General features: G+C 34.5%; 1 protein-coding gene across 9 annotated transcripts in view; it reads right to left on the bottom strand.

The window, feature by feature from the left end:
* Nucleotides 1–1,159: 1,159 nt before the first annotated feature.
* YTHDF3 (YTH N6-methyladenosine RNA binding protein F3) overlaps nt 1,160–24,265 on the bottom strand; it is a 38,340-nt gene continuing 15,234 nt past the window's right edge. For 4 of the 9 annotated variants that reach the window (XM_058528777.1, XM_058528774.1, XM_058528776.1 and 1 more), the window contains 5 exons: nt 21,635–23,233; nt 18,556–18,611; nt 18,205–18,225; nt 16,929–17,017; nt 15,403–15,960 (listed from right to left, as the gene is read on the bottom strand). In XM_058528777.1, the coding sequence (XP_058384760.1) occupies nt 15,890–15,960; nt 16,929–17,017; nt 18,205–18,225; nt 18,556–18,611; nt 21,635–23,233 (1,836 nt within the window). In that variant the 3' untranslated portion in view covers nt 15,403–15,889. Of the gene's footprint in view, nt 4,248–15,402; nt 15,961–16,928; nt 17,018–18,204; nt 18,226–18,555; nt 18,612–21,634; nt 23,234–24,265 lie in introns of those variants that run through there. The other 5 variants (XM_058528779.1, XM_058528780.1, XM_058528778.1 and 2 more) reach the window with 5 other exon arrangements.

The raw sequence follows: 24,265 nt of genomic DNA, 5'->3' as shown, positions 1-24,265 counted from the left end.
ACATTCGAATATCTAAATCTCTAAGCGTATCCTATGTAAGGGGTATTCTTTGGAGGAGCAAGTGGGGTGGCAGGGAGGGATGGGGAACCCACCACTGATAGGAACTCCACTCACACCTTTCCTTGCACACTAAGTTTTATGAAAACAATTTTTCATTTACATTTAGTCCCAGTGTTGTACAGATAACTCAAATTATAGAGTAGACAAATTCTGAATTTAGTGCACCATTTATAAATAAACTGTATTTAAACTGACACTATGTGCAGGTGATATATAGGAGAGATCTGCTTCTCACTACTGCACCAAGAAAAATGAGGGAAGAACACACACCAAGTTTATGCAATGGCAAGTACTGTGATTAGAAAGCAAAGAAAATGACCTTGACTTGGTCAGTTAACTTCTGACTGCAAGAATATTTTAGTTTCTAGACTAGAATTATTAACTCTAGTATCACTGAGCCAGATAAAGCCAAGCCAATAAGAATTCGGGTCCCAACCTCAAATGAGTAGCCTCAAACAGAAGTATGCTGACGAGATGCAAACCCTCGCTTTAGGAGATGACCAGTAAAAAGGCTCTGGTGACGCCCCAGTGTGGGATACCTGGGGTGATTCTGTGAAACTGTGCCCTGGTCACAGGCCATGTTGTATGGATATGGTGAGTTTTGACAGCACAAAATGAAACTTTTTGGTTTCCTCCATCTGAGCAAGTACCTTAGACAGAGAGCCCAGCAATGATCAATGCACCATCAAGAGTCACCATAATCTATTTACATAAAACTCTATCTATCCCAAGGGATAACATACAGTCTGCCAGAAAAGCATTCCTTGGTACCAAGAATGGTGGATTAGGGTTATCAGACAGCTGGTGCCACTACTTCCTATTACTTGAAAATAAATAGGCCTCTTTCTCTTTTGCTCTTAGTATTAAGAGCGCACAATTCAATAAGCTCACTGGAGTGGATAAAAATTAGGATAAACTGTTATCCTCCCTCTCTTTAATTCCCCCACTTAATTTAAATGACCAACTAAAATGAGTGATATAATCTACTTGTACTTGAAAGATACGTCAATCAGGAAATCCATAATAAAGTTGACAAAAATGTTATGTTTTCTGGCAGGCAATATATATTTATAAAGATAAAATGGAAAGAACACAGATATGAGTGAACAATTTTTATTGAAACCCTCAAAGATTAAAGAGGACCAAATGGTGAGTTTGGGTACCATAACAGAAAATCTCACCTAACTGTACCATCATTCACAGGAATGAACAAACCCAAACACGACAAAATTCAAATTCTCATGTAATTGCTACAAGTGAATGCAAATGAACTAATCATTTTATCATAACCTTTCTTTAATCATACGAAAAAGAAGGGAATTTACATGGCATAACAAAAGATATGCAAAACTCAATGAAAACACAATTCTCTAAATTTCTCAAACTTATTTTTATAGGACACAGAATGCACTTGAAATGATTAAATGACTTAAGCTGATTCTTTTTTATTGCAAACTGTTTTAACATCAGCTTAACCCCCATGCATGGTATTCAAAAAGAACACAGCTTTTGAATTAGAAAGATCACTTAAGTTAAAACAAGGAATCAAGTATTGAAATTAGGAAAAGGCTGGGGTTTCTTCTGAAAGGAATCTTCAAGTACCAATATGTATAGAGAAAGAATACTAATTTTGGTTACATTTTCCCCCTTACTGTTAAACACACAAACTATAATAGCTTTCAAAATAAAATACCCACATTAAGAAACATTCAAACCAGATCTTAGAATAACATTAAGCAAATTTACGGGGCCAATAATATCTTAATTTGTGATTATTCAAACATATGATTTTATGTCTCCTGCTGTAGAGCCCAGGTTCTCTCCCTTTTGGTCCCTACAGTTAAGAAACATTCAGTTAGTTGTGCTATTGAGACAACCTGTGATAATTTCACTTAGAGGAAAAACATTTTGCAATACACTAACAGACCGAGGAGGAAGAGAAAGTAGGTGCTCTGAAGAAAACTTCAATGAGAAAAAAAATTACCAATTGAAAAGATAAAGTTTTTTTTCCCCAAAGGAATGCTGCACCCATTTCACTTAATATTAGAAATCCAAGTTAAAGGCACTGGGATGTACTCCTCACCATGAACAGACTACTCAATTACATTTGACATTTCTGAGTCTGCTACTGCAATCAGCCTGCCTACTGAATGTTTCCCTGACACTTCTTACATAAAAACCTAATGTAAATTAAACAAATTTGAATCCATTTATAATGTAACTAGTTTTATAAAAATATTCAGAGTTGCTAATAAAGCACCAAGAAAAAGAGAACCTCAGAGAGAGGACTCATATCCTTTCTACAAGGTCACCCCTTTACAGTTTTCTCTGATAAGACCTCCAGAGTGACAACAGTCATCTTTGACATGTCCTACCTATATAATCTTAAGTATGTAGAACACTGCTATGGTGACTATACCCAAATGCCAATTTTCATTATAAATAGTTAAGAGACATGTAATAAGATTTCATGGCTTACTCTTTAAAAAGGTAAAATAGGTGCAATTTTCCTTTAAGAAAGTCTCTATTTTGTAATATAGCATTAATATTTTGATGTTCCCTTCAGTAAACACTGATATAAGTACACTGGGACTACCAAAGAACTGTGAAGTAGCTATGATTATCTACAAATACTGTATTTTTTTCACTTGAATACAGTATTTGTACATTTTAAGAAAACATTGTACAAAAAAAATTATATAAATGAAAGCCTCAAAGAAATATGTCACTAAATTTTTGAACTGAAGTGACCAAAGACCATAGTACATGAAAACATTTCTAAACATGATGTAAACAGTAATGGAGTAATGCAAAACATCAAGGTATTCAAATCTACTGTATTGCTATTTTCACTCTTAACGTATCTTTCTACATAGCTTTCTCCTTTTGGAACAGTAATATAAGGGGCAGTACATTATCTTCATAACTTTATGCCATCAAATCAGTTAATACAGATGCATGATACATTTAATTATACATAATCAATTTGTTTCAAGATACAAAATTAATGTTGATATGTAATTAATGAAAAAAATAAGATGTTAAAAAGATAACTATAAGAATACCCAGATATATGCTGTATTCCCATTTATATAGATCTGATCAATAAAACATCAACACATTCACTTAGATACTGATTTAATCCATGGATCAAGGCCATATTTTCAAAGTATTTTAAGGATGCCAGGACACTGCAAAAGCTGGAGAAAAGAGTTGAGAAACAGTATATGCTTGCTAAACAAGAACTATGTGTATTTAGCTAGTGAATACCTAGAGTAATAAATTTTTACTTCATGATAGCAATCAGGCTCGCAAACACCCAGAAATAGGAATTAAGGGTTTTAAATGTAGTTATAAAGGTCATAAAAAGTCTGATTAGACTGAGGTACATTTACTCAAAATTTTGAGATTCATTAAGTGGTAGCAAACAAAATAATTCCTCAGACAAATGCACATTTTTCAGTATACATATTATTGGGGGAAGGAAGGGAGAAGAATGTGCATTAACTGGTGAAATCCACCAAGCTGCATATCAATATTCTGTTACACCAAACAGTTTGAAGACAGGGAAACATTCTAATATAATTTCAGATTATGTTTCATTTGGCTAAAATAGAGCTTAAGGTTGCTTTGCCATTTTAAAAGTTAACTACAATAATTTTTCACATAAACATTTAGACTTGAACTCCAGGACTAAATATGGCATGATTATTTTGCTTTTTAATCTGTCAAATAGCTAAAAATTGACAATTTAAAAACTACAACAAAGAAAAAGTTGAAGCAGTGTGACTCTTACATCATTGAACCACTTCTAATGGTTAACTGTTAGTATTTAACAAATTCAAAGAGTTAATGAATCCTTGCATTCATTCAGTCTTCTGTGCCTTAGCTAGGATGCATAATTACAAAAGACAGCAGATACTGGTAAAAGCTTCAGGACAGAAAGTGCTTGACGAAGTTACAGTTCTCAAGTGTGTTTGGTGAGAGTATAAGGGCAGATGCGCTGATGAAAACCGTTACAAGAAGAGTCAATTTTGTGTTAAAGAGTTCAAAGATGTCACCTTAAGCAGAAAAAAAGCTTTAATAACGTCTTCTTTGACTTATTAGGCATTTCCAGAGTCTACATCATTAGTGTTGTAATCTAACAGGACATCTTCATATGGTTATTGTTTGTTTCTATTTCTTTCCTGAAAGAAAAACACAAAGAATTTTAAGAAAATATCATTATTTAAAGATTTAAACTATATGCACATATACTACAAACCATCTCCATAAAAAGTTCTTCAAATACTAATCCAAGTAATTAGTTAAAAATGCTTTACTATTACCTATACACACCATAGTGGGATGATTACCACAAAATATTTTAAAATAAAGAATTCCAAACACAAATACTTATTTCAGGAGAGTATAGGCCCTCTTCACAGCCCTATTTTCCCACAGGATTTTGTTTAAGGTGAGAATATTACAATACTGTCCTTCTAGCCCTTTCAATGAGTTCTTGATGGTGAGGTATCAAATAGACCTGAAAGGCCTGTCCTAGCAATTTGAACACTATTGGCTGAGGTAGGGTTAGGAGAAAAGGAAAAGAGTTGAGTTAACCTGCATTAAAGTTGCATTAAATTAAGATTTCAGTGTTAATAAAAAAATACTTTCAATCACCAACTTCCTCCATATCATATTCTCACATTCTGCATAACTTTTTACATCAAGAAATATTAATACTTATTACTATTAATAACTCCTTCTAAGAAAGCAGAAACTCCTTGAATAAAAAAAACTGAGTGTTTTCATGATGTTTATTAACGAAATATTTACCTATAATACTTCTGTCTTTGAAAAAAGGATGACCAGCATTGTGCACGCCTATCAATTGAATACATTACGTAGTTTGTTTCTGCCATCTTGTGTTAATATATAACTCAACGGTTCTCAAATTTCAGCAAGCATCAGAATCACCTAGATGGCTTGTGGAAACACTGACTATTGGGCCCCAAAGGTCTGAAGCTGTACCTCTGAGTTTGTATTTCTAACAAGTTCATGGGTGATCCTAATACCGCTGGTCCAAGAACTATACTTGGAAAACCACTTGTGTTTAACATTCTATAAGACTCTCTCTTTTTGTTTTCACTACTTTCATTTTTTTGAGTAATACACGTTCCATAATAAATATGAACAGATTTTGCAAATGGTCCAATTAGTTTCCCATCCTCTGTGACACTGTATTTTAATAGAAATTCAGAAAACTGTATTTTAAATTCCAAAGAGAACTTTAAGTTGTTACTCAAGTCCTTTCTTTTTCATTTTAATATATTCCTAGAAATTTGAACAATACTCAATACAGAAAGCTAATAAAATAAATGTCCTACATGATAACTACAAATAAAATTATTTCATACACTCATAAGTTATCAGTGGGATACTCTGAAATTAAAGAATAAAACAAAAATGAAAATAGACACAGAACTAGCTAATTAATTATGTTTCAAAAGGATAAACAAAAATCTAACATAAACGATGGGAAAAAAAAGACAAGAAAAGAATCTGGTACCAGGAAGCTGTAGTTTAATTTTACAAGGGCCTAAAGCTTTTTAAAAAACAGCCTAAACATAAAGAAACTAGTTCTCAGATGAAGGAAACAAATAGATTGTATGAGAAATTCTGAAGCCTGCTTTAATTAGCTAGATATAAAACAAAGCATTATAGATGAAGCAAGAAGTAACAACACACTGCTCATTCTTCCCCATAAAACAAGTGATCAAAACCAGAGAAATTCATGAAGTCCATGAAGAGCCCCAAAACTATATAAAAAACAATAGAAAAAAAGTGGACACCACTTAAGCATAAGTTAGACAAAGAGGGTTTAATTCAGGGAGATGATCAGTCCGATCAATGAGGATTATGTGTTATTTAAATAGAAGTTAGAGATGCTGTTTCAGTTTGAACTGTAAACAACTATGCACTTTAACTGAATCAATAAGATAGATATATCATAATATATATGTAATCTATATATGTGTGTAATGCATAACTTCTAACTCAGTGGACAAGAAAAGAAGAAAATTATAAAAAACTCTGTCAACCCAACAGGACAGAAAAGGAGGAAGAGATAAGTTGAAACTTCTAGATTAATTAGAAAGCACAAAATGAAATGGCAGAAATACATTTACATCATTTATATTAAACAAAAAAAAACCCTGTAGGCTCATCAGTGAAAACACAACAGCCGCCCAGATTTTAAATTTTTTTAAAAAACCCAGTTACATATGATTTACAAGAAATAAACCTAAAATATAAGGACACAGAAGAGGTAAAAGTAATGAAAACAAACCAAATGAAGACTGATACAACTATATTAATATCAGAAAAAATGGATTTTAAGGCAAAAACCATTGCTGGAGATAAAATAATCACTACATACTGAATAAGAAACTTTTTTTTTAAAAGCTATAACAATATTAAATTAAAAATACAACTTTACAAATGTTACAAGGTGTCAAAATTACAAAGAAAACCTGACAAGTTCCTAATTATAGCAGGAGAATTTAACACATTTCTCTTAATAATTAGTAAAGCAGACAAGCTAGTAAAAATATAGACTGAATATACAGAATACCAAAAACTGAGTCAAATAATCACAGAGTACACACTGAACAACCACAAAAAGTGACTATATGCCAGACCAGAAAGCAAATCTAAATACCAAAGAGTCAGCATCATACAGATCGCATTTTCTGATATCAATATTAGAAGCAAAACAAACAGAAAACTACAACAAAAAACCCCACCCACTTTTGGAAATTCTAAAACACTCTTCTAAAAGTCTCTCCAAAAGATCATAATGGAAATTCAAAAATTTTTACATCAGTACAATAATAAAAATGCTAAGTTTAAGCTTCCCAAAAAATGCTTAGAAATTCACATGTGTAGAATTAACAAAGAAAAGAAGCTGAAAAGTAATGAGCTCATCATCCAACTCATTGTTAGGAAATGAGTAACAGTAAGCTCCCTAAAGTAGACAGAATGAAATAAGATAGCAGAAAATAATGAAACAGGAAACAAAAATAAAAGAGAACAAAAATAAAATAAAGAGAGCAAAAATTAAAAGCTGGTGTTTTGAGGGGGAAAAAACCTAACAAAAAAAAATCTCTGGAAAGACTGATTAAAAAAAAAAGAAATAGGGCAGGCCCCATGGCCTAGTGGTTAAGTTTGGTGTGCTCTGCTTCAGCAGCCTGAGTTTGGTTCCCGGGCACAGACCTACACGACTCGTTGGCGGCCATGCTGTGGCCGTGTCCCACATACAAAATAGAGGAAGACTGGCACAGATGTTAGCTCAGGGCGAATCTTCCTCCACAAAAAAAAAGGAATGAGGCATAAATAATATCATGAAGACTGAGATGGCTAAAAAATAAAAATACTATTGGGGGCCGGCCCGGTGGCGCAAGTGGTTAAGTGTGTGCGCTCCGCTGTGGCGGCCTGGGGTTCGCCAGTTCGGATCCCGGGCGCACACCGACACACCACTTGTCAAGTCATGCTGTGGCCGTGTCACATATAAAGTAGAGGAAGATGGGCATGGATGTTAGCCCAGGGCCAGTCTTCCTCAGCAAAAAAAAAGGAGGATTGGCAGATGTTAGCTCAGGGCCGATCTTCCTCACACACAAAAAAAATAATAATAAAAATAAAAATACTATTAATGCCAACATGCAAAAAAAGCTTAGGACAAAGCAGACAATTTCCTGAAGAGACTTATAACTAAAGAAGTTTAATTAATAATTAAAAATCTACCTCAAACAAAAAATCACCAGGCTCATATGGATTTATAGGCATATTTGATTAACTGTCCCAGAATTGATAATTCTAAACTTACACCAACTGTTCCAAAGACTAAAAGAAGATGGACTATTTCCTGACACATTTCGAGGTTAGCAATACTTTGATACTAACATTGTCAAGAAAAGCATGAGAAAACTAACAGTCCAGTCTCAGTTGTCACAAAAGGATCTAAGGGCAGTTTTGCTGATGACAGTGTGGAGGAGCAAGGTGGGAATGGGAAGGCCAGTAGGAAGGCTACCGCAATCATAAACCAGTACAATAATAACAGCTCTTAGACAGGGATGCAAGATGTAGAACTAGTGAAAAGTGCTTGGATTCGGGATACATTTTGAAAGCAGACCCAGCAAGACTTACTGATAGACTGATTAGATATTGGGTAAGAAAGAGAAGCATCAAGAATGAGTCTAGCATTACTGGCCTAAACAACCAGAACAGTAGTGGTGCCCTCTACAAAGATGGAGAAGGTTTAGCACAGGCAAAGAAACAGGAGTTACATTAAATTTAAGATGCTTATTAGACAACTAAGTGAAGATGTTAAATAGGCAATTGGATACATGAGTCTGGAGATAAGAGGAAAGGTCCAAGATGGGGACGCAAATTTGGAAATCTTCAGCATGGTAAGTGTTCATCAACAAAACGCAAGTCCTTCTGAAGTTTATGATTGATACCTCTGCTTTCAGACCAAAAAAAAAAAACACACATTAACAAGATCTAGAACTGCACCTGATAGTCAGTACTAAATAAATATTTGAATACAATGAGATATCTATGGGCATGGTATCACCTGTAGACCACTAGAAATATGAGACTAAGAAATGATGAGCTATTTGGTAACATCACTAACTTCTGGTGTTGCTATAGAACAAGGTACATATTACATGGCTGACGTCATAACTACAAGTACTGGTGTGTTGTTGGGAAGTAACAACAGCTTCTGGGAAGTAACAATTACTTCCGAATTACAATAAAGGAGCCATGATCAGTAAACCTGGAGAAGAACTAAGCCTCTAGTGATAGTTCAGAAGACTGCACTTTAGACACGGACACTCTTTAGGACACAAACTTTCCAAAGTGATTCACAGAACTCAATTTTTACTTTTAATAACGACTGACAATTCAGAAAACAATTTGCAAAAGGAGCCCTCCTCCCCTACTTTTCCATTAATAGACCTAGGCCTCACCAGGCAGGTTCTGATATTTGAGGGTTTTTGACTCTCCAATGTAAGGAAGGCTTCTTCCCCACCCTAAGCTGAGCAAAGGTACTGGAGACCAATATATATTATGTTCCTAAGGCCAAAACCCAGAACTTGGCCTATGGAGATGAACTCCAGCAGGAAGTTTACTTGCCAACCAGTATCCTTTTTTTTTTTGGTGAGGAAAATTGGCCCTAGGCTAAGATCCGCGTCCATCTCCTCTACTTTATATGTGGGACATCTGCCACAGCATGGCTTGATAAGCGGTGTGTAGGTCCTTGTCAAGGATCTGAACCTGTGAACCCCAGGCCACTGAAGTGGAGCACGTGAACTTAACCACTACGCCACCCACGCGAACTTAACCACTACGCCACCAGGCTGGCCCCAGCCAACCAGTATCTTTTTGACAGAGCTTAACAGACGAGCTAAGACTTCCCTATCCTTAAGGCTAGGGAAGAGCTGGAAAACAAAATCTTCTTCAGCGTCCTCAGAAGGACCAAAAATTTGCCCTTAACATTACAGGTAAGTGACTTATTTCCTTTCAATCATCCGTAGGTTTATCACCATTAGCAATATTTCAGTAACCAGACCAGAACCCGAATGAGGGGAAAAAGGACCTGTGGATCTAAGAAGCCATACTATCCAGAAAGAAAACAAGGATAGGCACTCAGAACACAAGTACAGTAAAACAGAACTGCTGAAGGAGGTGGTGAACATCAAAAAAAAAAGAAAGAGAAAAAAGCAAGCAAGCAGGCACTTGAGATCCAAATACAACAAAGACAAAAACGCTTTTTCTAGCTTAGAAATTTGATTTTCAAATTGAAAATTTCAGTACATGAATTAAAGGGAGAAATAGCCACTGCTTCATTTGGGGAGTAGAATAATTAAGTCCAAGAAATACCAAGAAATTACAAAGCAGAAAAAAAGAGATGAAAATCACAAAGAAAACAAATGAGAGAACTGGAGGATAGATCCAAGCAAAGAATATTGGAGAAGCAGGGAAAAGAACAAACGGAAGAGCTAAATAAATAACAACTAAATAACAACAAGAAAATTTCATGAGTTCTTTGATACTCCTCCCTGCATGAGCTAGCGCTAGACTTGCCTCCTCTTGGGTGTGGGCTGGACATACTAACTTGCTTCTAAGAAGAGAATACACAAAGGGGAAAAAAGGACATTTACATTGGAGAAACCCAGCAGACACAACCTTAACCAACTAATCCAAGTTACTATCACCAGTAATAAGTTATATATCATCGGATGAGGACACATCACTTATGTGGTATTCTTCTCCAAACCCCATAATCTCAGTCTGATCATGAGAAAGCATTAGGCAAACAGACATTGAGGGACACCTTACATAACACCTGACCAGTAATCTTCAAAAATGTTAAAGCCATGAGAGACAAGGAAAGACAGAGAAATAGTCACAGCTTAGAGGAGACTAAGGAGATATGACAACTAAATACAAAGCTGGTATTCCAGATCTTGAACAGAAAAAGACATTAGTGGGAAAACTGGAGAAATCCTGAAAAAAGTCTACAGTTTAGTTAACAGTATTGTACCAATGTTAATCTCTTAGTTTGGATAAATGTACTATGATTATATAACTTAATATTAGGAAAACTAAATAAAGGATATACAGAAACTCCTTGTATTACCTTTGCAAATTTCTGTAACTTTAAAATTATTTCAAAATAAAATTTTAAAAAATAATAAAAACACAACTCCCAAATATCATACTGCTGCAGAAATAATGAAATACATATATGTTCTACAGGGTATTGTTATCTTAATGGCTGCCTTGCTTCTCTTTTTATTGTTTATGAGGATACAAGTGTTACTTAAATTCTGTCCAAAAGTTAAAACTAGTGAAATAGCAGACTATATCTGTAAATTTAAAAGTGTGCACGTTTCAAGAAAAGAAAGTTTATAGATGAACAATGACTGAAGTTAAAATATATAATAGTTTCAATTCTTAAGGAAAATTAATGATTTACCAGGAATGAAATCTGCATAGCTTGGCTGACAGGACTGGAAAAATTCATGCTAAAGAGTAGAACAAGGGCATTAACAGATGAATAAAACCCCCAGCTGTTCAAAAGCCTGTACATCTGTTCAGAGCCATTAAAGTGCTATTATATTGAGATAAGCTTCCGACATGCGCTGTCCCAACAACATGATGGATCCTTTTGCATTAAAGAGAGCAAAAGACAAAGAATGTAAAGAAAACAGACCAATTCTGCACTGTAAAATAAATTCAAAACCAAAAAATCATCAAGGGAAAGGACAATGATTATTCTTCGGAGGTTCTATTTTTGAAGCGAACTCTTCAAATTTTTTAAACTTATGTCTCCATTTAAGTGAGACTCTTAATATTCTGGATCCTCTGCATGACCACACCATAGTAAGGAAGTGCTTTAAAAGATTCCAGATTTACATTTATAAAATAAAGTAGTATTTCACATTTGAGAAAAGAATAGATGCAGTCTAATAATATATAAATGATTCATCTGCACCAACCAAAGATCAAATAATCTCAAAGTGTATTATAAAATGGAAGAGTCAGGAAGAATTTCACATAGTGACAAATGATAAAGAACAATCATAACATATAATTAGGTGGTCCAAATAAGAGTAAGAATATGGTTCTAAGACTTAGGACTAATTCATGTTTTAAGCTGTAATGTAGTTTCAGCAAAATAACATTACTCATCACATTAAATTAATTTTTTTGTTTATGTCATCTTATTTTGGTTTTAGAGTTTTCACTTAATTTCATATTCAAGAAATACTATGTCAAAAATATAATCGCAAGAATAAAAAGATCAAAAAGAAAATAGTCTCTATCTGAGGACGATGTGATTGTTAGGCAGAAAATCCTAAGGGTGTTCTATTAGAACTACTAGAACTAATAAGTAAATTTAGCAAGGTCATAGGATACAGGATATTTCTACAAACCAGCAGCAAACAACTGGGAAGTAAAACTGAAAATATAACTATATTTACAATAGCAATAAAAAATATAAAATATTTAGCAATAAATTTAGCAAGAGAGATGTAGGCCCTCAACACTGAAAACTACAAAACTCTCCTGAGAGAAATTATATGTTTGTCTCTCCAAGTAGACTGAGTTCTACAAAGAAAGGGTTGTTTACCCTTAGTGGCTTACTGGTAACCTTTAATATTTATTTGTTGAATGAATAAGGGAACATAATTAAGAAAAAAACCCACAGGATCTAAACATATGGTAATATAGGTTGACTAGAATATAAGACGTGTGCTAGAGGAATTCTCAAAAACAAACAAAAAAAAGATCTGGGACCTGGTAACAGAGGCTCTTAAAGCCAAGCAAAGGAATTCACATGCAACTCTATTTTGGAGTCAGATTTTGAACTCTTTACAACAAAATGAAAATAATAAAAATTACTATATTCCAGACTGTTGTTCACAAGTGGAATTGTCCACTAGCAGCTTTTTTATATCCTAGTTCTTTTATTATATAACCTGTAATCTTTTTTCCATTCCCTTATGTTATTTCAAATGCAAAAGAGAGCACATAAATACTGAATGTCAAATGTGAAAGATACTAGAGTTGAAACACCTTTCAATAAATTCAAAGTTTTCTGCCAAGAGATAGTAAAGTCAGTTTCACTCAGAAATTAGAGTGTAATATAGTCAGTAAATTCCTAAATGAAGAAATTGCATGTCAAACTTTTAAAATAAACTATTAAGTAAACAGGAAAAATAATTCAATAATTTACGTTACTTCTTGAAACTTAAGATATTTCATATTCACTTAAAGTTAAATATATATGTTCCTGAAATAATCATGCATTTGCTGCTAAAGAAAGATAAATGAAATAATTGAAATTCCATTCAATTTACTGATGACTGCTCATACCATAACAGGTATGGAAGAAATAGCTCCCAAAAATCCCAAAAATCTATAAGTAACCCAACAAACTATAGTAGTTCATTTACTAAAAACTCATAAAATTCTTTATCAGCATTGGAACATAACATAGTCACCATTAAGTCTCCTCAAAATTAATCTGAGGAAAAAATAAAAACAAATCAATATTATAAAACATTAATTGAAGTACCTACTTTCCCACCTCTGGTTTGAAAAGAATATTTACGAAGTGCAGAATAGAATATTACTGCAATAAAAACTGATGCATCTTGACTATTCAAACTGTAACTCAATGTTTTATCAGAGAATTACTTAAATATGTAATATAAAAGTTTATGGTGATATATCCTGGGCCAAAATGAATTTGTTTCTGTTAATCATAATCAACTCAGTAACAGAGAACTACTATCAAAAAAGTTTACCAAAAGGTAGTTGATTAGAAACTCCAATCCATTCTTGATCCTAAGAACTGTAATTTGATTAATGGGAAAGCATTAAACCAAATGTTCTACTCGAGAAAAAGAAGTAAAGAACTGTCAGGGAAATGCTTACTGTTGTCACAGGTATAACTATTACTGAAGTAATTTATCATATATTAACAGAAACTTGGTTACCCTCAGACCCAACATCTTGTCTCAGAATCAATTATTCCAATTGTGAAAAAAATTATATCAGGTACTAAAGTTTACTCTTTGGAAATACCCAACAATATAAAATAGCATAAATAACTAAAAGGCATAGAAGATTCTAGAAATTAAAACTATTTCATAGGGACTGTATAATAATTATGCCTTGCTTATTTCTGCTTAAGCTGCAGGGCTTCATCTCCTTCTAAGGGAATAAGTAAATCCCATACTTTGCAAGTTCATCTCAAAGTTATGGGCAATTGAAAATTCTAATTATTCCTATATGGAATTAAAAGAGCTATTAAACTAAAAATCTCACCTCAGATTATGTTTCCTGATCAATAAGAATTTACAAGAATCAAAAACTACAGTAGAATCTAAATGACTCACATTCAATACAACAAAGGTAAAATTTCAAATAAAAAGATTAAATAGTCAAGAGTAAATTCTACTGCTATGTAGATTACTTGAATTTATACTGGACAAATATACTCAGGACATTATTAGTTCTCTGTTTTCTTGTATTTTCCAATTCCAGTAGCTTTATCATTGGAAGTAACATATACAAACAGCAAGTTAAAGTACAAGTAAAGCTCCCCATCCTCCTCTATTTTAAGTTTCTCTGATGGGTTGCCATTGTAATTTTAAATAGCATACTAATACATAAATTTCTTATCAATTTACACTATCAATTCCCATTGCATATGATGAGCAACTTATCACAGAGAATATATTATATTCTTCTTCTCTTCCCCCTCCCTACACTAGAAGCCACACTATTTTTAGTTTTTGTAACTGTCCTTATGACTTTAAATAATATGCTTAAGGCACAACTGCTCAATATATCTTTAAATAATTATCTGTTACCTTTAGAAAGATGAGAAAAATAGTGCATTTATTTACCCTTCCTCAACCCTTTCTTCCCACTCCACTTCATAACATTTTGTTCTAACTATAATTAAACCTTTTATATACTATTGCCCATTTCTACAAATGGAAAAACCAACAGGCAGCATTTACTACATAACTGGAATGATCAAATGCAAAGTTCCTAAATAAAATACAGTAATTAAACAAGTAAAGAAAAAACTTCTATGACATTCAAACTTTCCAAAAGGAAAGAGATTCTTCAAAGCATTTACTCATCTAACAACGTTTACTAAAAACCTACTATGCACCAAGCATTAGGTGCTAGGAATTGGCAGAGAATAAAGCAAGTCCTGCTCTCATGGAGTTTATGTTCCAATGAGAACAAAGACTGGCTAGAAATTTTGTTTTCTTCTTAGGTTCTTTCACTTCTCCAAGATCAGTGGTTTCCAAATAAGGGCTCATTTCGTTTGTCAGGCTTCAAAGACCACAGTGCCATTTAACAGTGGAGAGATGCTTATAGTCCTGAGATACACTATATACAAAGACGACCTGTCAGACTCAAAATGCATATAGTCCCTGTTGAGAGATCTTTGTTCTAGTACAACCAGCTACCAAGTGTTATTATCTTTCTTGAATTCCTTTTTCATTCTGCTGAAATACCTCTTCAAGTAACCTTCTCATGAAGGATGTGGCTCAACTCTTGTACACTTGAAACCTTTATTTTGCACTCCCCTTTCACTGAAATAATTCAACACTCATCTTTAAGAACATAATTCTATACCCCATTCCTCTCCACTCCAAAATTAATTTTATATATTAATTTATATAATATATATTATATTCATATTATATATATAATTATATATATTAATTTTATATATGAGAATCCAGAGGTATAGACTCTGATGATAGTCTGATTCTCTTTCCTTTGTAGGCAATTTATCTTTTGCTCAGGAAGCTTTTAAGGTTTCTCTTTAGCCTTTTTTTTTCTTTTTTTAATTTTAAATAATTCTGCTCATCACTCAGTGAGCCCATTCCTTCCGAAAATGTGTATCTTTTGGCTCTGGAAATTTTTCTTTAATCATTCTTCTCTTTGTTTTTTCTTCCACTTTTTTTAACACTCCTTTAGAAAGACAGTGGACCTCCTCTCTTTCCATCACATTTCACCCTCTATACTTTTTATCTCTATTGCTCCACATTTGGAAAGTTCTTTGATTTAAAATTCTAGATCATCAACTGGATTTGAAACAGCAACATTTTATTAATCTGCTTGCTCGCCGATTTTTTTTATTTTGACAACCACGTTTCTCATTTCCAAGAACATTTTCTGGTTTTCTTTTTACATACGAATCCTCCCTAACAACAAATCAAATTTTGTTTTATATTTTAAATTATCTTCTGCTCACTGAATTACCTCTTTCTTTTGGTGCGTTTGTCTTGGTTGTTCTTTCACCAAGCTTGACTGTAATCAAATATATCAAAATTATGTGTTCGAATCTAAGAATGAAGAACTAGAGAAACACTACAAAAAGATGGATTTCTCCTGAAGTTTTAAGTTTCATCAAAACCCCTCACTCTAAAAGAGAGGGCGTGAGTTTCTAACTTATATATAACCAGACAGGATATGTCTGCTTGGCTCCTCCATAGGGTGCTTTGCTGGCAAGGCCAGCTGGGGAACTCCCCCATTGCCAAATTCACAAGAAGGAAAAAAAATTAGTCAATGAAAAAGACCCAGCAATGACAAGATGGAATTAGCTTTTTAAAGTCCTTGCCTGCTATCACAAGTAGGCTCAAGAATTTAAAGAAAAACATGGACACCGTAAGAAGAGAAATGAAAGAAAGCTACAGCAACTACAGACCTAAATGTAAAATTTAAAACTATAAAACTTCTATTACTATTAAAAAGCATAGGAAAAAATCATCCCAAACTTGGGGAAGGCAAAAATTTGAAGTCAAGTTTGAAGCCTTCTAAAATTGTTCTTATTCAAAATTGTTTTGGATATTCTAGGCCCTTTACTTGATCTTAGCCTAGATTTTATACTAGAAAAAAAGGCTTAAAAGGACACTGTGGATCAACTGACAGAATATTACAGTTATATAAGAGAATATCCTTATTCTTAGGAAATACACTATACTTTTTTGAGATAAACAGCCATGATATATGAAACTCTCAAATTGTTCAAAAAAACATAAAGTAAACAGGGAAGAATGTAAACAGATGAATCTGGATAAAAGGCATATGAGCGTTCTATATACTATTCTTATTTTTTCAAATAAATTAAAAATTATTTCCAAATAAAAAGAAAATAAAGATTCACTCATACTGTTGCATGTAGCTAGAGTTCAATCATTCCACTGTATTACTACAGCACCAATCTATTTTGGCTATTTTCCTGCTGACAGACAACTGGAGTTTTTCCAGTTTTTTACCATCATCGATTGTGTTCCTAAGAACATTCTTGCATGTCTTCTGCGGTACTTGGAAGCTTCTGTTAGGTACATATCTCGAAGGAGAAGTGCTGAATTACAAGGTATAGGAAATGTTCAGCTTTATAAAAAAAAATGCAAAACTGCCTCCCCACGTGGCTATATCAATTCAATACTGCCATCCACAACTGTGTAAGAGATTTTGTTGAATTATAGTCTCTCTGATACTTGATATTATCAAATTTCTTAATTTTGCCAAACGAATGGATAGAAAAGATTTTCTGATTATAGTCTTGATTTGCGTTTCCCTAATTATTAAGACTGAATACCTTTCTATATACTTATTAGCCATATTTGTTTCCTCTCTCATGAAATGACTATCTGTATCTTTTGCCCATTTTTCTATTGGGTTATTTATCTTTTTCTTAAACTGATTCATAGGAGTTCTTTATATATTCTTGAGTCTAATCTTTGGTTAGTTATGTCCAAATCTCTCTCAGTTCCTAACATGTCTTTTTATTCTCTTCAAAGCATCTTCTGTTGAACAGATTTTAATCTAGTCAAATATGATCAATCTTTTCTCTTATAATAGTGCTGTTTTGCGTCTTGTTTAAGAAACTCTACTTTACTCAAGGTCTGAAAGATATGCATCTGGGAAAATGTGACCTCCGCATTCAGAAGCTCTGAAGAATTTTAGCTAAACACAAGACAGATGGGGTCATGTCAAAAGAGAACACTAAATAATGACGTGCAACTCCTTTCAAAAGGCATAACAAGTAAAGGGAATTCTAGCAAGACACCACTAATTTGTCCTTTTTGATGGAGCCAAAGAGGATCTAGAATAGACAGGGAGTACATCCTTCATCACCGGGATGCCAAGAGGATTTGAAAGCAGTTATGCTGGACAGCCAAAGTGCAAGCACAAGCACATCTAAGAGAAAAATCTACAAATGAAAACCTACAAATTCTGCCTGGACAAGGTGTAACAGCACCAGGAAGAAAACTGGGTAAGGACACATGATACTCCAAACGCTAAACAGTTTATAAGCAGGGAAAACTGTTTCCTGACATGGTGGTTTCAAACTCAAAGAAACGTCAAATTTCACCTCCTAGCATATCCATTGTACTGGCTCTCCCTTCTCACATCTTCACAGGCTGATGAATCACTTAACTGGTAAAGTCAACTTACATTATGACTCTCCCATCTCCACATTTGCAATGGGAAGAGAATATGCAACACCAAGCATTAAAGGAAAAAAACGTATTTTGGAGGAAATACCTTATCTGAATGATCCTCTTCCTGGTTCAATGACAACAGAAAAAAAAAGCCAAAATGAGTCATTTTAAAATAGTTTTTTCAAAAAAAAGGACACCAACAAAATTATAATGAGTCCAGATCACGGCTGCCAGAGGTTAGACCTGGGGGAAGGATGTAAATACAAAGGGATAGTACAAGATCGTTTTCAGGGGATGATGGAACTATCTGTATGCTGACCATGGTGGTGGTTACACAAATCTACAAATATGTTAAAATTTATAGAACTGTACACCCCAAAAAAGTGAATTTTACTGTATGATTTTTTTTTAACTTTTAAAAAGGATATGTACACAAATATTTATAATTATTTACATCTTCCAAAAACTGGAAACAATCCAGCCGTCCTTCAATGGATGAATGGATACACACTGTGGTAAATTCATAAAACAGAAAGGTACTTAGTAATCAAAAGGAACAAAGAACTGATACACAAAACAACATAGATAAATTGCAAAGATATCATCCTGAGGGAAAGACGCTAGTCTTAAAAGATTATACACCTTGTAATTTCCTTTATATAACATTATGGAAAATGCCTTATAGAGACAGAGAACAAATCAGTGAATTAGAGGAAGAGGGAGGGGAGCACCTAACTACAAAGAGGCAGCAAACGGGAATTTACAATTTTACTGTATGTAAATTAAAAAAAAATAAACAAGTTAAGAAGGATATGGAAAAGGAAGAAGTTTCTAAAAAAGATAATTATAGGAAGCAGAAATAAGCTTTACACAGTCATCTTTGTACTCAATAAAATCAAAATCAAGATGTACAAAATAAAATCCCTGGGTCAAGGGATTCAGCTAAGAAAACAATCAACAGAGGGAAAGGGGAGCTAGATGTGATAATGGAAGCAAACTAATACCTTCCCTGAGGAATTCAAAACCTCACAAATCACAGAAACAACACAAAGCAAATCAAATCAATGACATGTTAAGTCAAATTTGAAAAATTCTCCAAATGCAGAGAAAAATAATAAAGAAAAGAACCAATGGCACTCAAGGATAAAGAGTCAACATATTTGTTGACAATACTCGAAAAAATAAAATAAAAATAAAACCTTGGCCTATAGACAAAGAATTAAGGAAAATTAAAATAGAGACCCACACTGTACACATTCCATACATGTTAATATTGCAAGAATAAAGAAAAGTCTTTTGTGCACATAGACAGAAATAGCTATTTCCAAAGAAAGAAAACTTAGGCCAGCCTCAGACTTCTCCATAATATAGAACTATAAATAGTATAAAATAAAGATAAAACTATAAAGCAGAGCCTGAATGAAAAGACTGTGACCCAAGAATTCTCTATCCAGGTAAACTGCTGCTCCCATATTATGGCCAAAGAAAGACACTTCTTGGATAAGGGCTTAATAAATATACTACCAAATTACTCTTCCTAAAAAAAATGATGATGATAAGTTAAATAAGATTCAAAATAAACATGTCAAAGATGGGTTAGACATATTATAAAAAGACTGGAAGTAAACCAGGAAACAATTTAAATGTAAAATTAAAAAGTTTAAAAATTATCAAGTTTAAATCGCTGTTGTATATATGATTACAAAACAATATGTAACTGTCATAAATAATTCCTGAGACAATCATACAGTAAAAAAATAATAAAACTAGGACTAAATTTTCAGATTAGGTAGGGAAGAAATGTGGGAAGACATACAAAGGTGACCCTCTTACTCACGGGAGAAAGAAAAGTTGATAAATATTTCCTTGCCACTCATCTTTTCTGCTTGAGTAATTTCACACGACTTCCGTGGAATCAACTATTTAAGAACAAAAAGCTGCCTAATCTGCAACTCCTACATCCTGCCTAATCAAAAATATTTCACTGTCTATATGTCCCAAAGGCATCTTAAAATTGGCACATCCTAAAATGAAATCTTCACCTGCATCCCACTTTTCATACACCAAATCATTTCTCCTCGCCCACTATTTGTAATGGCAGTTAGAAGATGACCATTTACTCAACTGCTGAGCTCAAAAACTCAGAAGCTACTTTTGATCCTCCTTTTTCCCTTACTGCTCACATTTAAATGGGAGAAAACTCAATTATACTCAGCAATTCATTCAGAAGGTTGAGCCGGGCCTCAGTCACTTGTATTATTCCAAGGCAAAGTTTCTGACAATTCAGTACAGCAATCACTAGCACCACAATCACCTGAGGTGCGTGTTAAAAATGTATACCGCCAGGTCCCTTATCAAATACATCAACTTTTCCTGGGGTGGAGAAAATCTGCATTTTCAAGAAGCTCCTCAATTGATGTTTATGTGCCCTAAGGTTTGGAAACTACTGCTCTAGGATCATTATTTCAACATTATTCACCAGTGAGGAATGTTAGTTCAACGTTAGTTCAAACAGTTTCCTCTTCTACACAGACCAAGAAGCCACAAGATATCTAAGTTCACTCACAGAAATGAACCACTGACGCTTTAAATACAGATTAAGTTCCTGCTTTATCTTAACTTCTACATAGGAGCTTTTCATTGCAAACACTGGACAAGGTTCTAACTTTATTCCTGCTTCGTTTGAAAAGAAATTTAAATATACTGTGCATGGAAAACTCTGCTAGTTGCCTAATCCTTCCATTCTCTTTCCCTCCTAAAAACAGAACCCCAATTTTCTTTTGTAGTTTGGGAGGGAAAACATTCCCCAGCCTGTCTTGCTCTGTGTGCCCTGTGATCAAATTCTGGCCAGTATGATGCAAGCATAAACAGCGTGTAACTTCAGGGGAAGTCCGCCTGAGAGTCTCACAGAGGGTAAATAACAGAATCAGAAATCAAATTCTGCAGAGATTAAATCTAACACCCGTGTCTTCTCAACTCTAAGCTGCCGTCCTAAAGTCAAATCCTTACTATATTTGGATTTGTACACTTCAAGTGTACAAATTATAAAAATGCTTCAGGAGTTTCATGGAAAAAAATTTATTTTATTTCTCATAAATACAAAATTAATAATATTCAAACATTTATTTAAAAGCTGTTGGTTTCAAACTCCAAACACATTTTCCCATAAAATTAATGTTTAAGATTAGTTGATTAGAGTCCCTTGCCAGTTCATAAGTCTGCTTAATTATAAATGCAAAACTTATTGAGCTTTGATGAACATGAATCAATGACCTAAGGAGTATGACGAATAGGCAGGAAGCAAATGCAGAGTAAGGGTTACCCTTGGGAAGGAAAGAGAAAAGATTCAAATGTGGCATCAGAGACCTTCAAGGGTCTTTGCAGAATTCTGTTTCTTAAGCTAAATGGTTGGTTTCCTTGAGGGTAAAGTTCTTAAATGTAGAATGCAATATTAAAAGGCATTAAAGAATATCCATCCATGCACACCACCCCAATAAAAAAACTCTATACAACAAAATTTACTGTACTCTTACCCTACGCATGGCTTCCTCCTCTTCTTGACGCTTTTCATAATGTGCAAAGTCATCAAAGATTGAGGTGGTATGCTTGAAAGTAGCAATTATTTTAAGCACTTGCTTAGCTTTTTCTAGGGGTACCTCTTGAGTGTCCCTTGAATTGGTAACTGGTTTGTTGTCATTATTTTCTAAGCGAATATGCCGTAATTGGTTATTGGGAACATCTTTGACAAAGATCCATTTAACTTCAAATTTGCCCTTCCACTTATCCTGAGACCAGACACCAGCATATGCATTATAGTCCACAACAGACTTCATTTCAGCCACTCCACAAAAATGTCCACTGCCATTCACACTGAAGAGTAAATAGAGTGGGCCTTTCCCATTCAGGGAACGGTAAGCTGCATCCAAACGCTTATTACCATGCTCAGTACTACACCAGATAGAGTACTTAATGGAACGGTGTATGTCATCCTCAGAATAGCTTTTAATTATAAACACACGTCCATTCTTCAGGTTCCAGTCGAAGTCTTTGGGATTATAGTTGTTTATGGCCTTTAGCTTTTCAAGCACTGGATGCACTTCGACACTAGAAGGTGAAGCGCTGACAGGAACAACACCTAAACCAAAGTTTTCACCGCCCGCTCCATTGTTCTGGTTGAAGCCAGCTCCCCTGTTCCGAGGAGCCACCCAGCGATTCTGCAGCTGTTGCTGTTGGGGCTGCACTTGGTGAGGCTGAGCCTGTGGCTGAGGTCCTTGTTGCTGCTGTGGTTGTGGTGGCTGAGGCTGCTGTTGAGGCAGTTGGCTTTGCACCAATGGTGGTGGTTGAATTAATGGCTGAGGCTGCTGGATTATAGTCTGAGGAGGCAGAACTGGTTGGGTTGGCGGAGCCTTTACCACTGACCCCTTTTCATCCCAAGTTCCAATATTCATATTGTGTTTTATAGGAGGTGGTGGAACAGCAGAACCCCCAATTCCCACATTGCCCTTGGGTTTAAGTTTCGGCTGAGGTTTGGCAGGCTTTCTGGCAATGGCAGCCCAGGAGGTTGGTTTAGGTGCTGCACTGCTAACCGGGGGCACACTATTGGTTGCAATGCTAGTCATACCACTGCTGCTCAAGGCTGTACCTACAGTTTTTGTTACTGCAGCTGTCAGGTCACCACCAATTTTCAGTCCAGTCATGCCTTGCTCAATACTGCTAATGCCAGGCACCTTACTCAAAGTATCATTGCCAAATCCAGCCTGTCCATCAGTAATAGCTCTCCCAAGAGAACTAGGTGGATAGCCATAACTGCTACTATAAGCAGAACTTTGTGTTGATTGTCCCTGAGATCCACTTGTCCCCCATGTAGAGAAATCAGCATTACCAGGAAAAAAGTTAAATCCATGTTGACCAAGAAATGGAGGGGTATTTCCTAATGCCCCAGGTTGACTAAACACACCATCTGGTATATAATGATGTTCTCCATTACTCATTTGTCCATAAGTTGTCAGATATGGCATAGGTTGGTCTCCAGCTGTGGACCATGCTGCTTCCCCAAGAGAATACGGAAATCCAATGGATGGAGCATAGTAACTAGGCATGTATGGATCTGACATTGGTGGATAGCTGTTACTCTGGAAAACAAAAGATCGCAATCAGGAGTGAAATGTCCTCTGAAGAATAGGGGAAAAAAAGACATCTGAAAAATTAACATCAAATAGTTTTAAATAAATGAAAAACATAGGTACCTGTTCCAGATAAAATTAAAATTTCAAATCCAATTTTATCAACAGAATGACTATTTTTATTTTAAAATATTTTTTTTTAATTTTAGGGTTATTTTTGGGGGGAGATTACTTTTAAGAGCCAGATGCTCTGGCACAATTTAAAAATACTGTAATTTCTATAAAAATCTCATTTATAAGCTTTGCAGGCACAAATTGATCATTTATAGCCAGCTTTATTTTAAGCAATTGATGTATCCAAAAATTTACATGCAAGGATTAAACAAACCTGGAAGCGACACCAAATAATAGAGGAATTAAATTATAGTATATCTTATATGATGGAATCCAGTTCAGCAATTAAATTTTGTACTTTCATAAAGAAAAAATAAAAATAAAATGGAGAAATGCTCACGCTCTAAGAAGAAAAAAAAAGATTCAAGATTATACCTATAGCATGACCCAAATTTGTTTGTTTTGTTTTGCCTCGCTCATTTTGAAAAAGAAACAAAACAAAATCCTTACTATGGTTTCTTAGTGGTGGGATAACAGATGTCTATTTTGTTTGTAATCTATTTCTAAATTTTTTTAAAAAAATTTTTTTTAGTGTTCTTTTTTTGAGGAAGATTGGCCCTAAGCTAACATCTGTTGCCAATCTTCCTCCTTTTTTCCTTGTGTTTTTTTTCCTCCCCAAAGCCCCAGTAGACAGCTGTATGTCATAAGTTGTACATCCTTCTAGTTGCTCTATGTAGGATGCCACCTCATCATGGCTTGATGCACGGTACGTAGGTCCACGCCCAGGATGTGAATCGGTGAATCCCAGGCCACCGAAGCGGAGCATTCGAACTTAACCACTACGCCACTGGCCCAGCCCCCTGTACTCTTATTTCTAAATTTTAAGTAATAAACTTATCACCTTCCTGATCAGAATTTTAATTTAGA

This window comes from Diceros bicornis, chromosome 33 (genome assembly GCF_020826845.1).
Source record: "Diceros bicornis minor isolate mBicDic1 chromosome 33, mDicBic1.mat.cur, whole genome shotgun sequence".
Classification (NCBI taxonomy): Eukaryota; Metazoa; Chordata; class Mammalia; order Perissodactyla; family Rhinocerotidae; genus Diceros; species Diceros bicornis.
The sequence above is the reverse complement of the archived record's forward strand: the minus strand, read 5'-3'. Positions and strand labels throughout refer to the sequence as shown.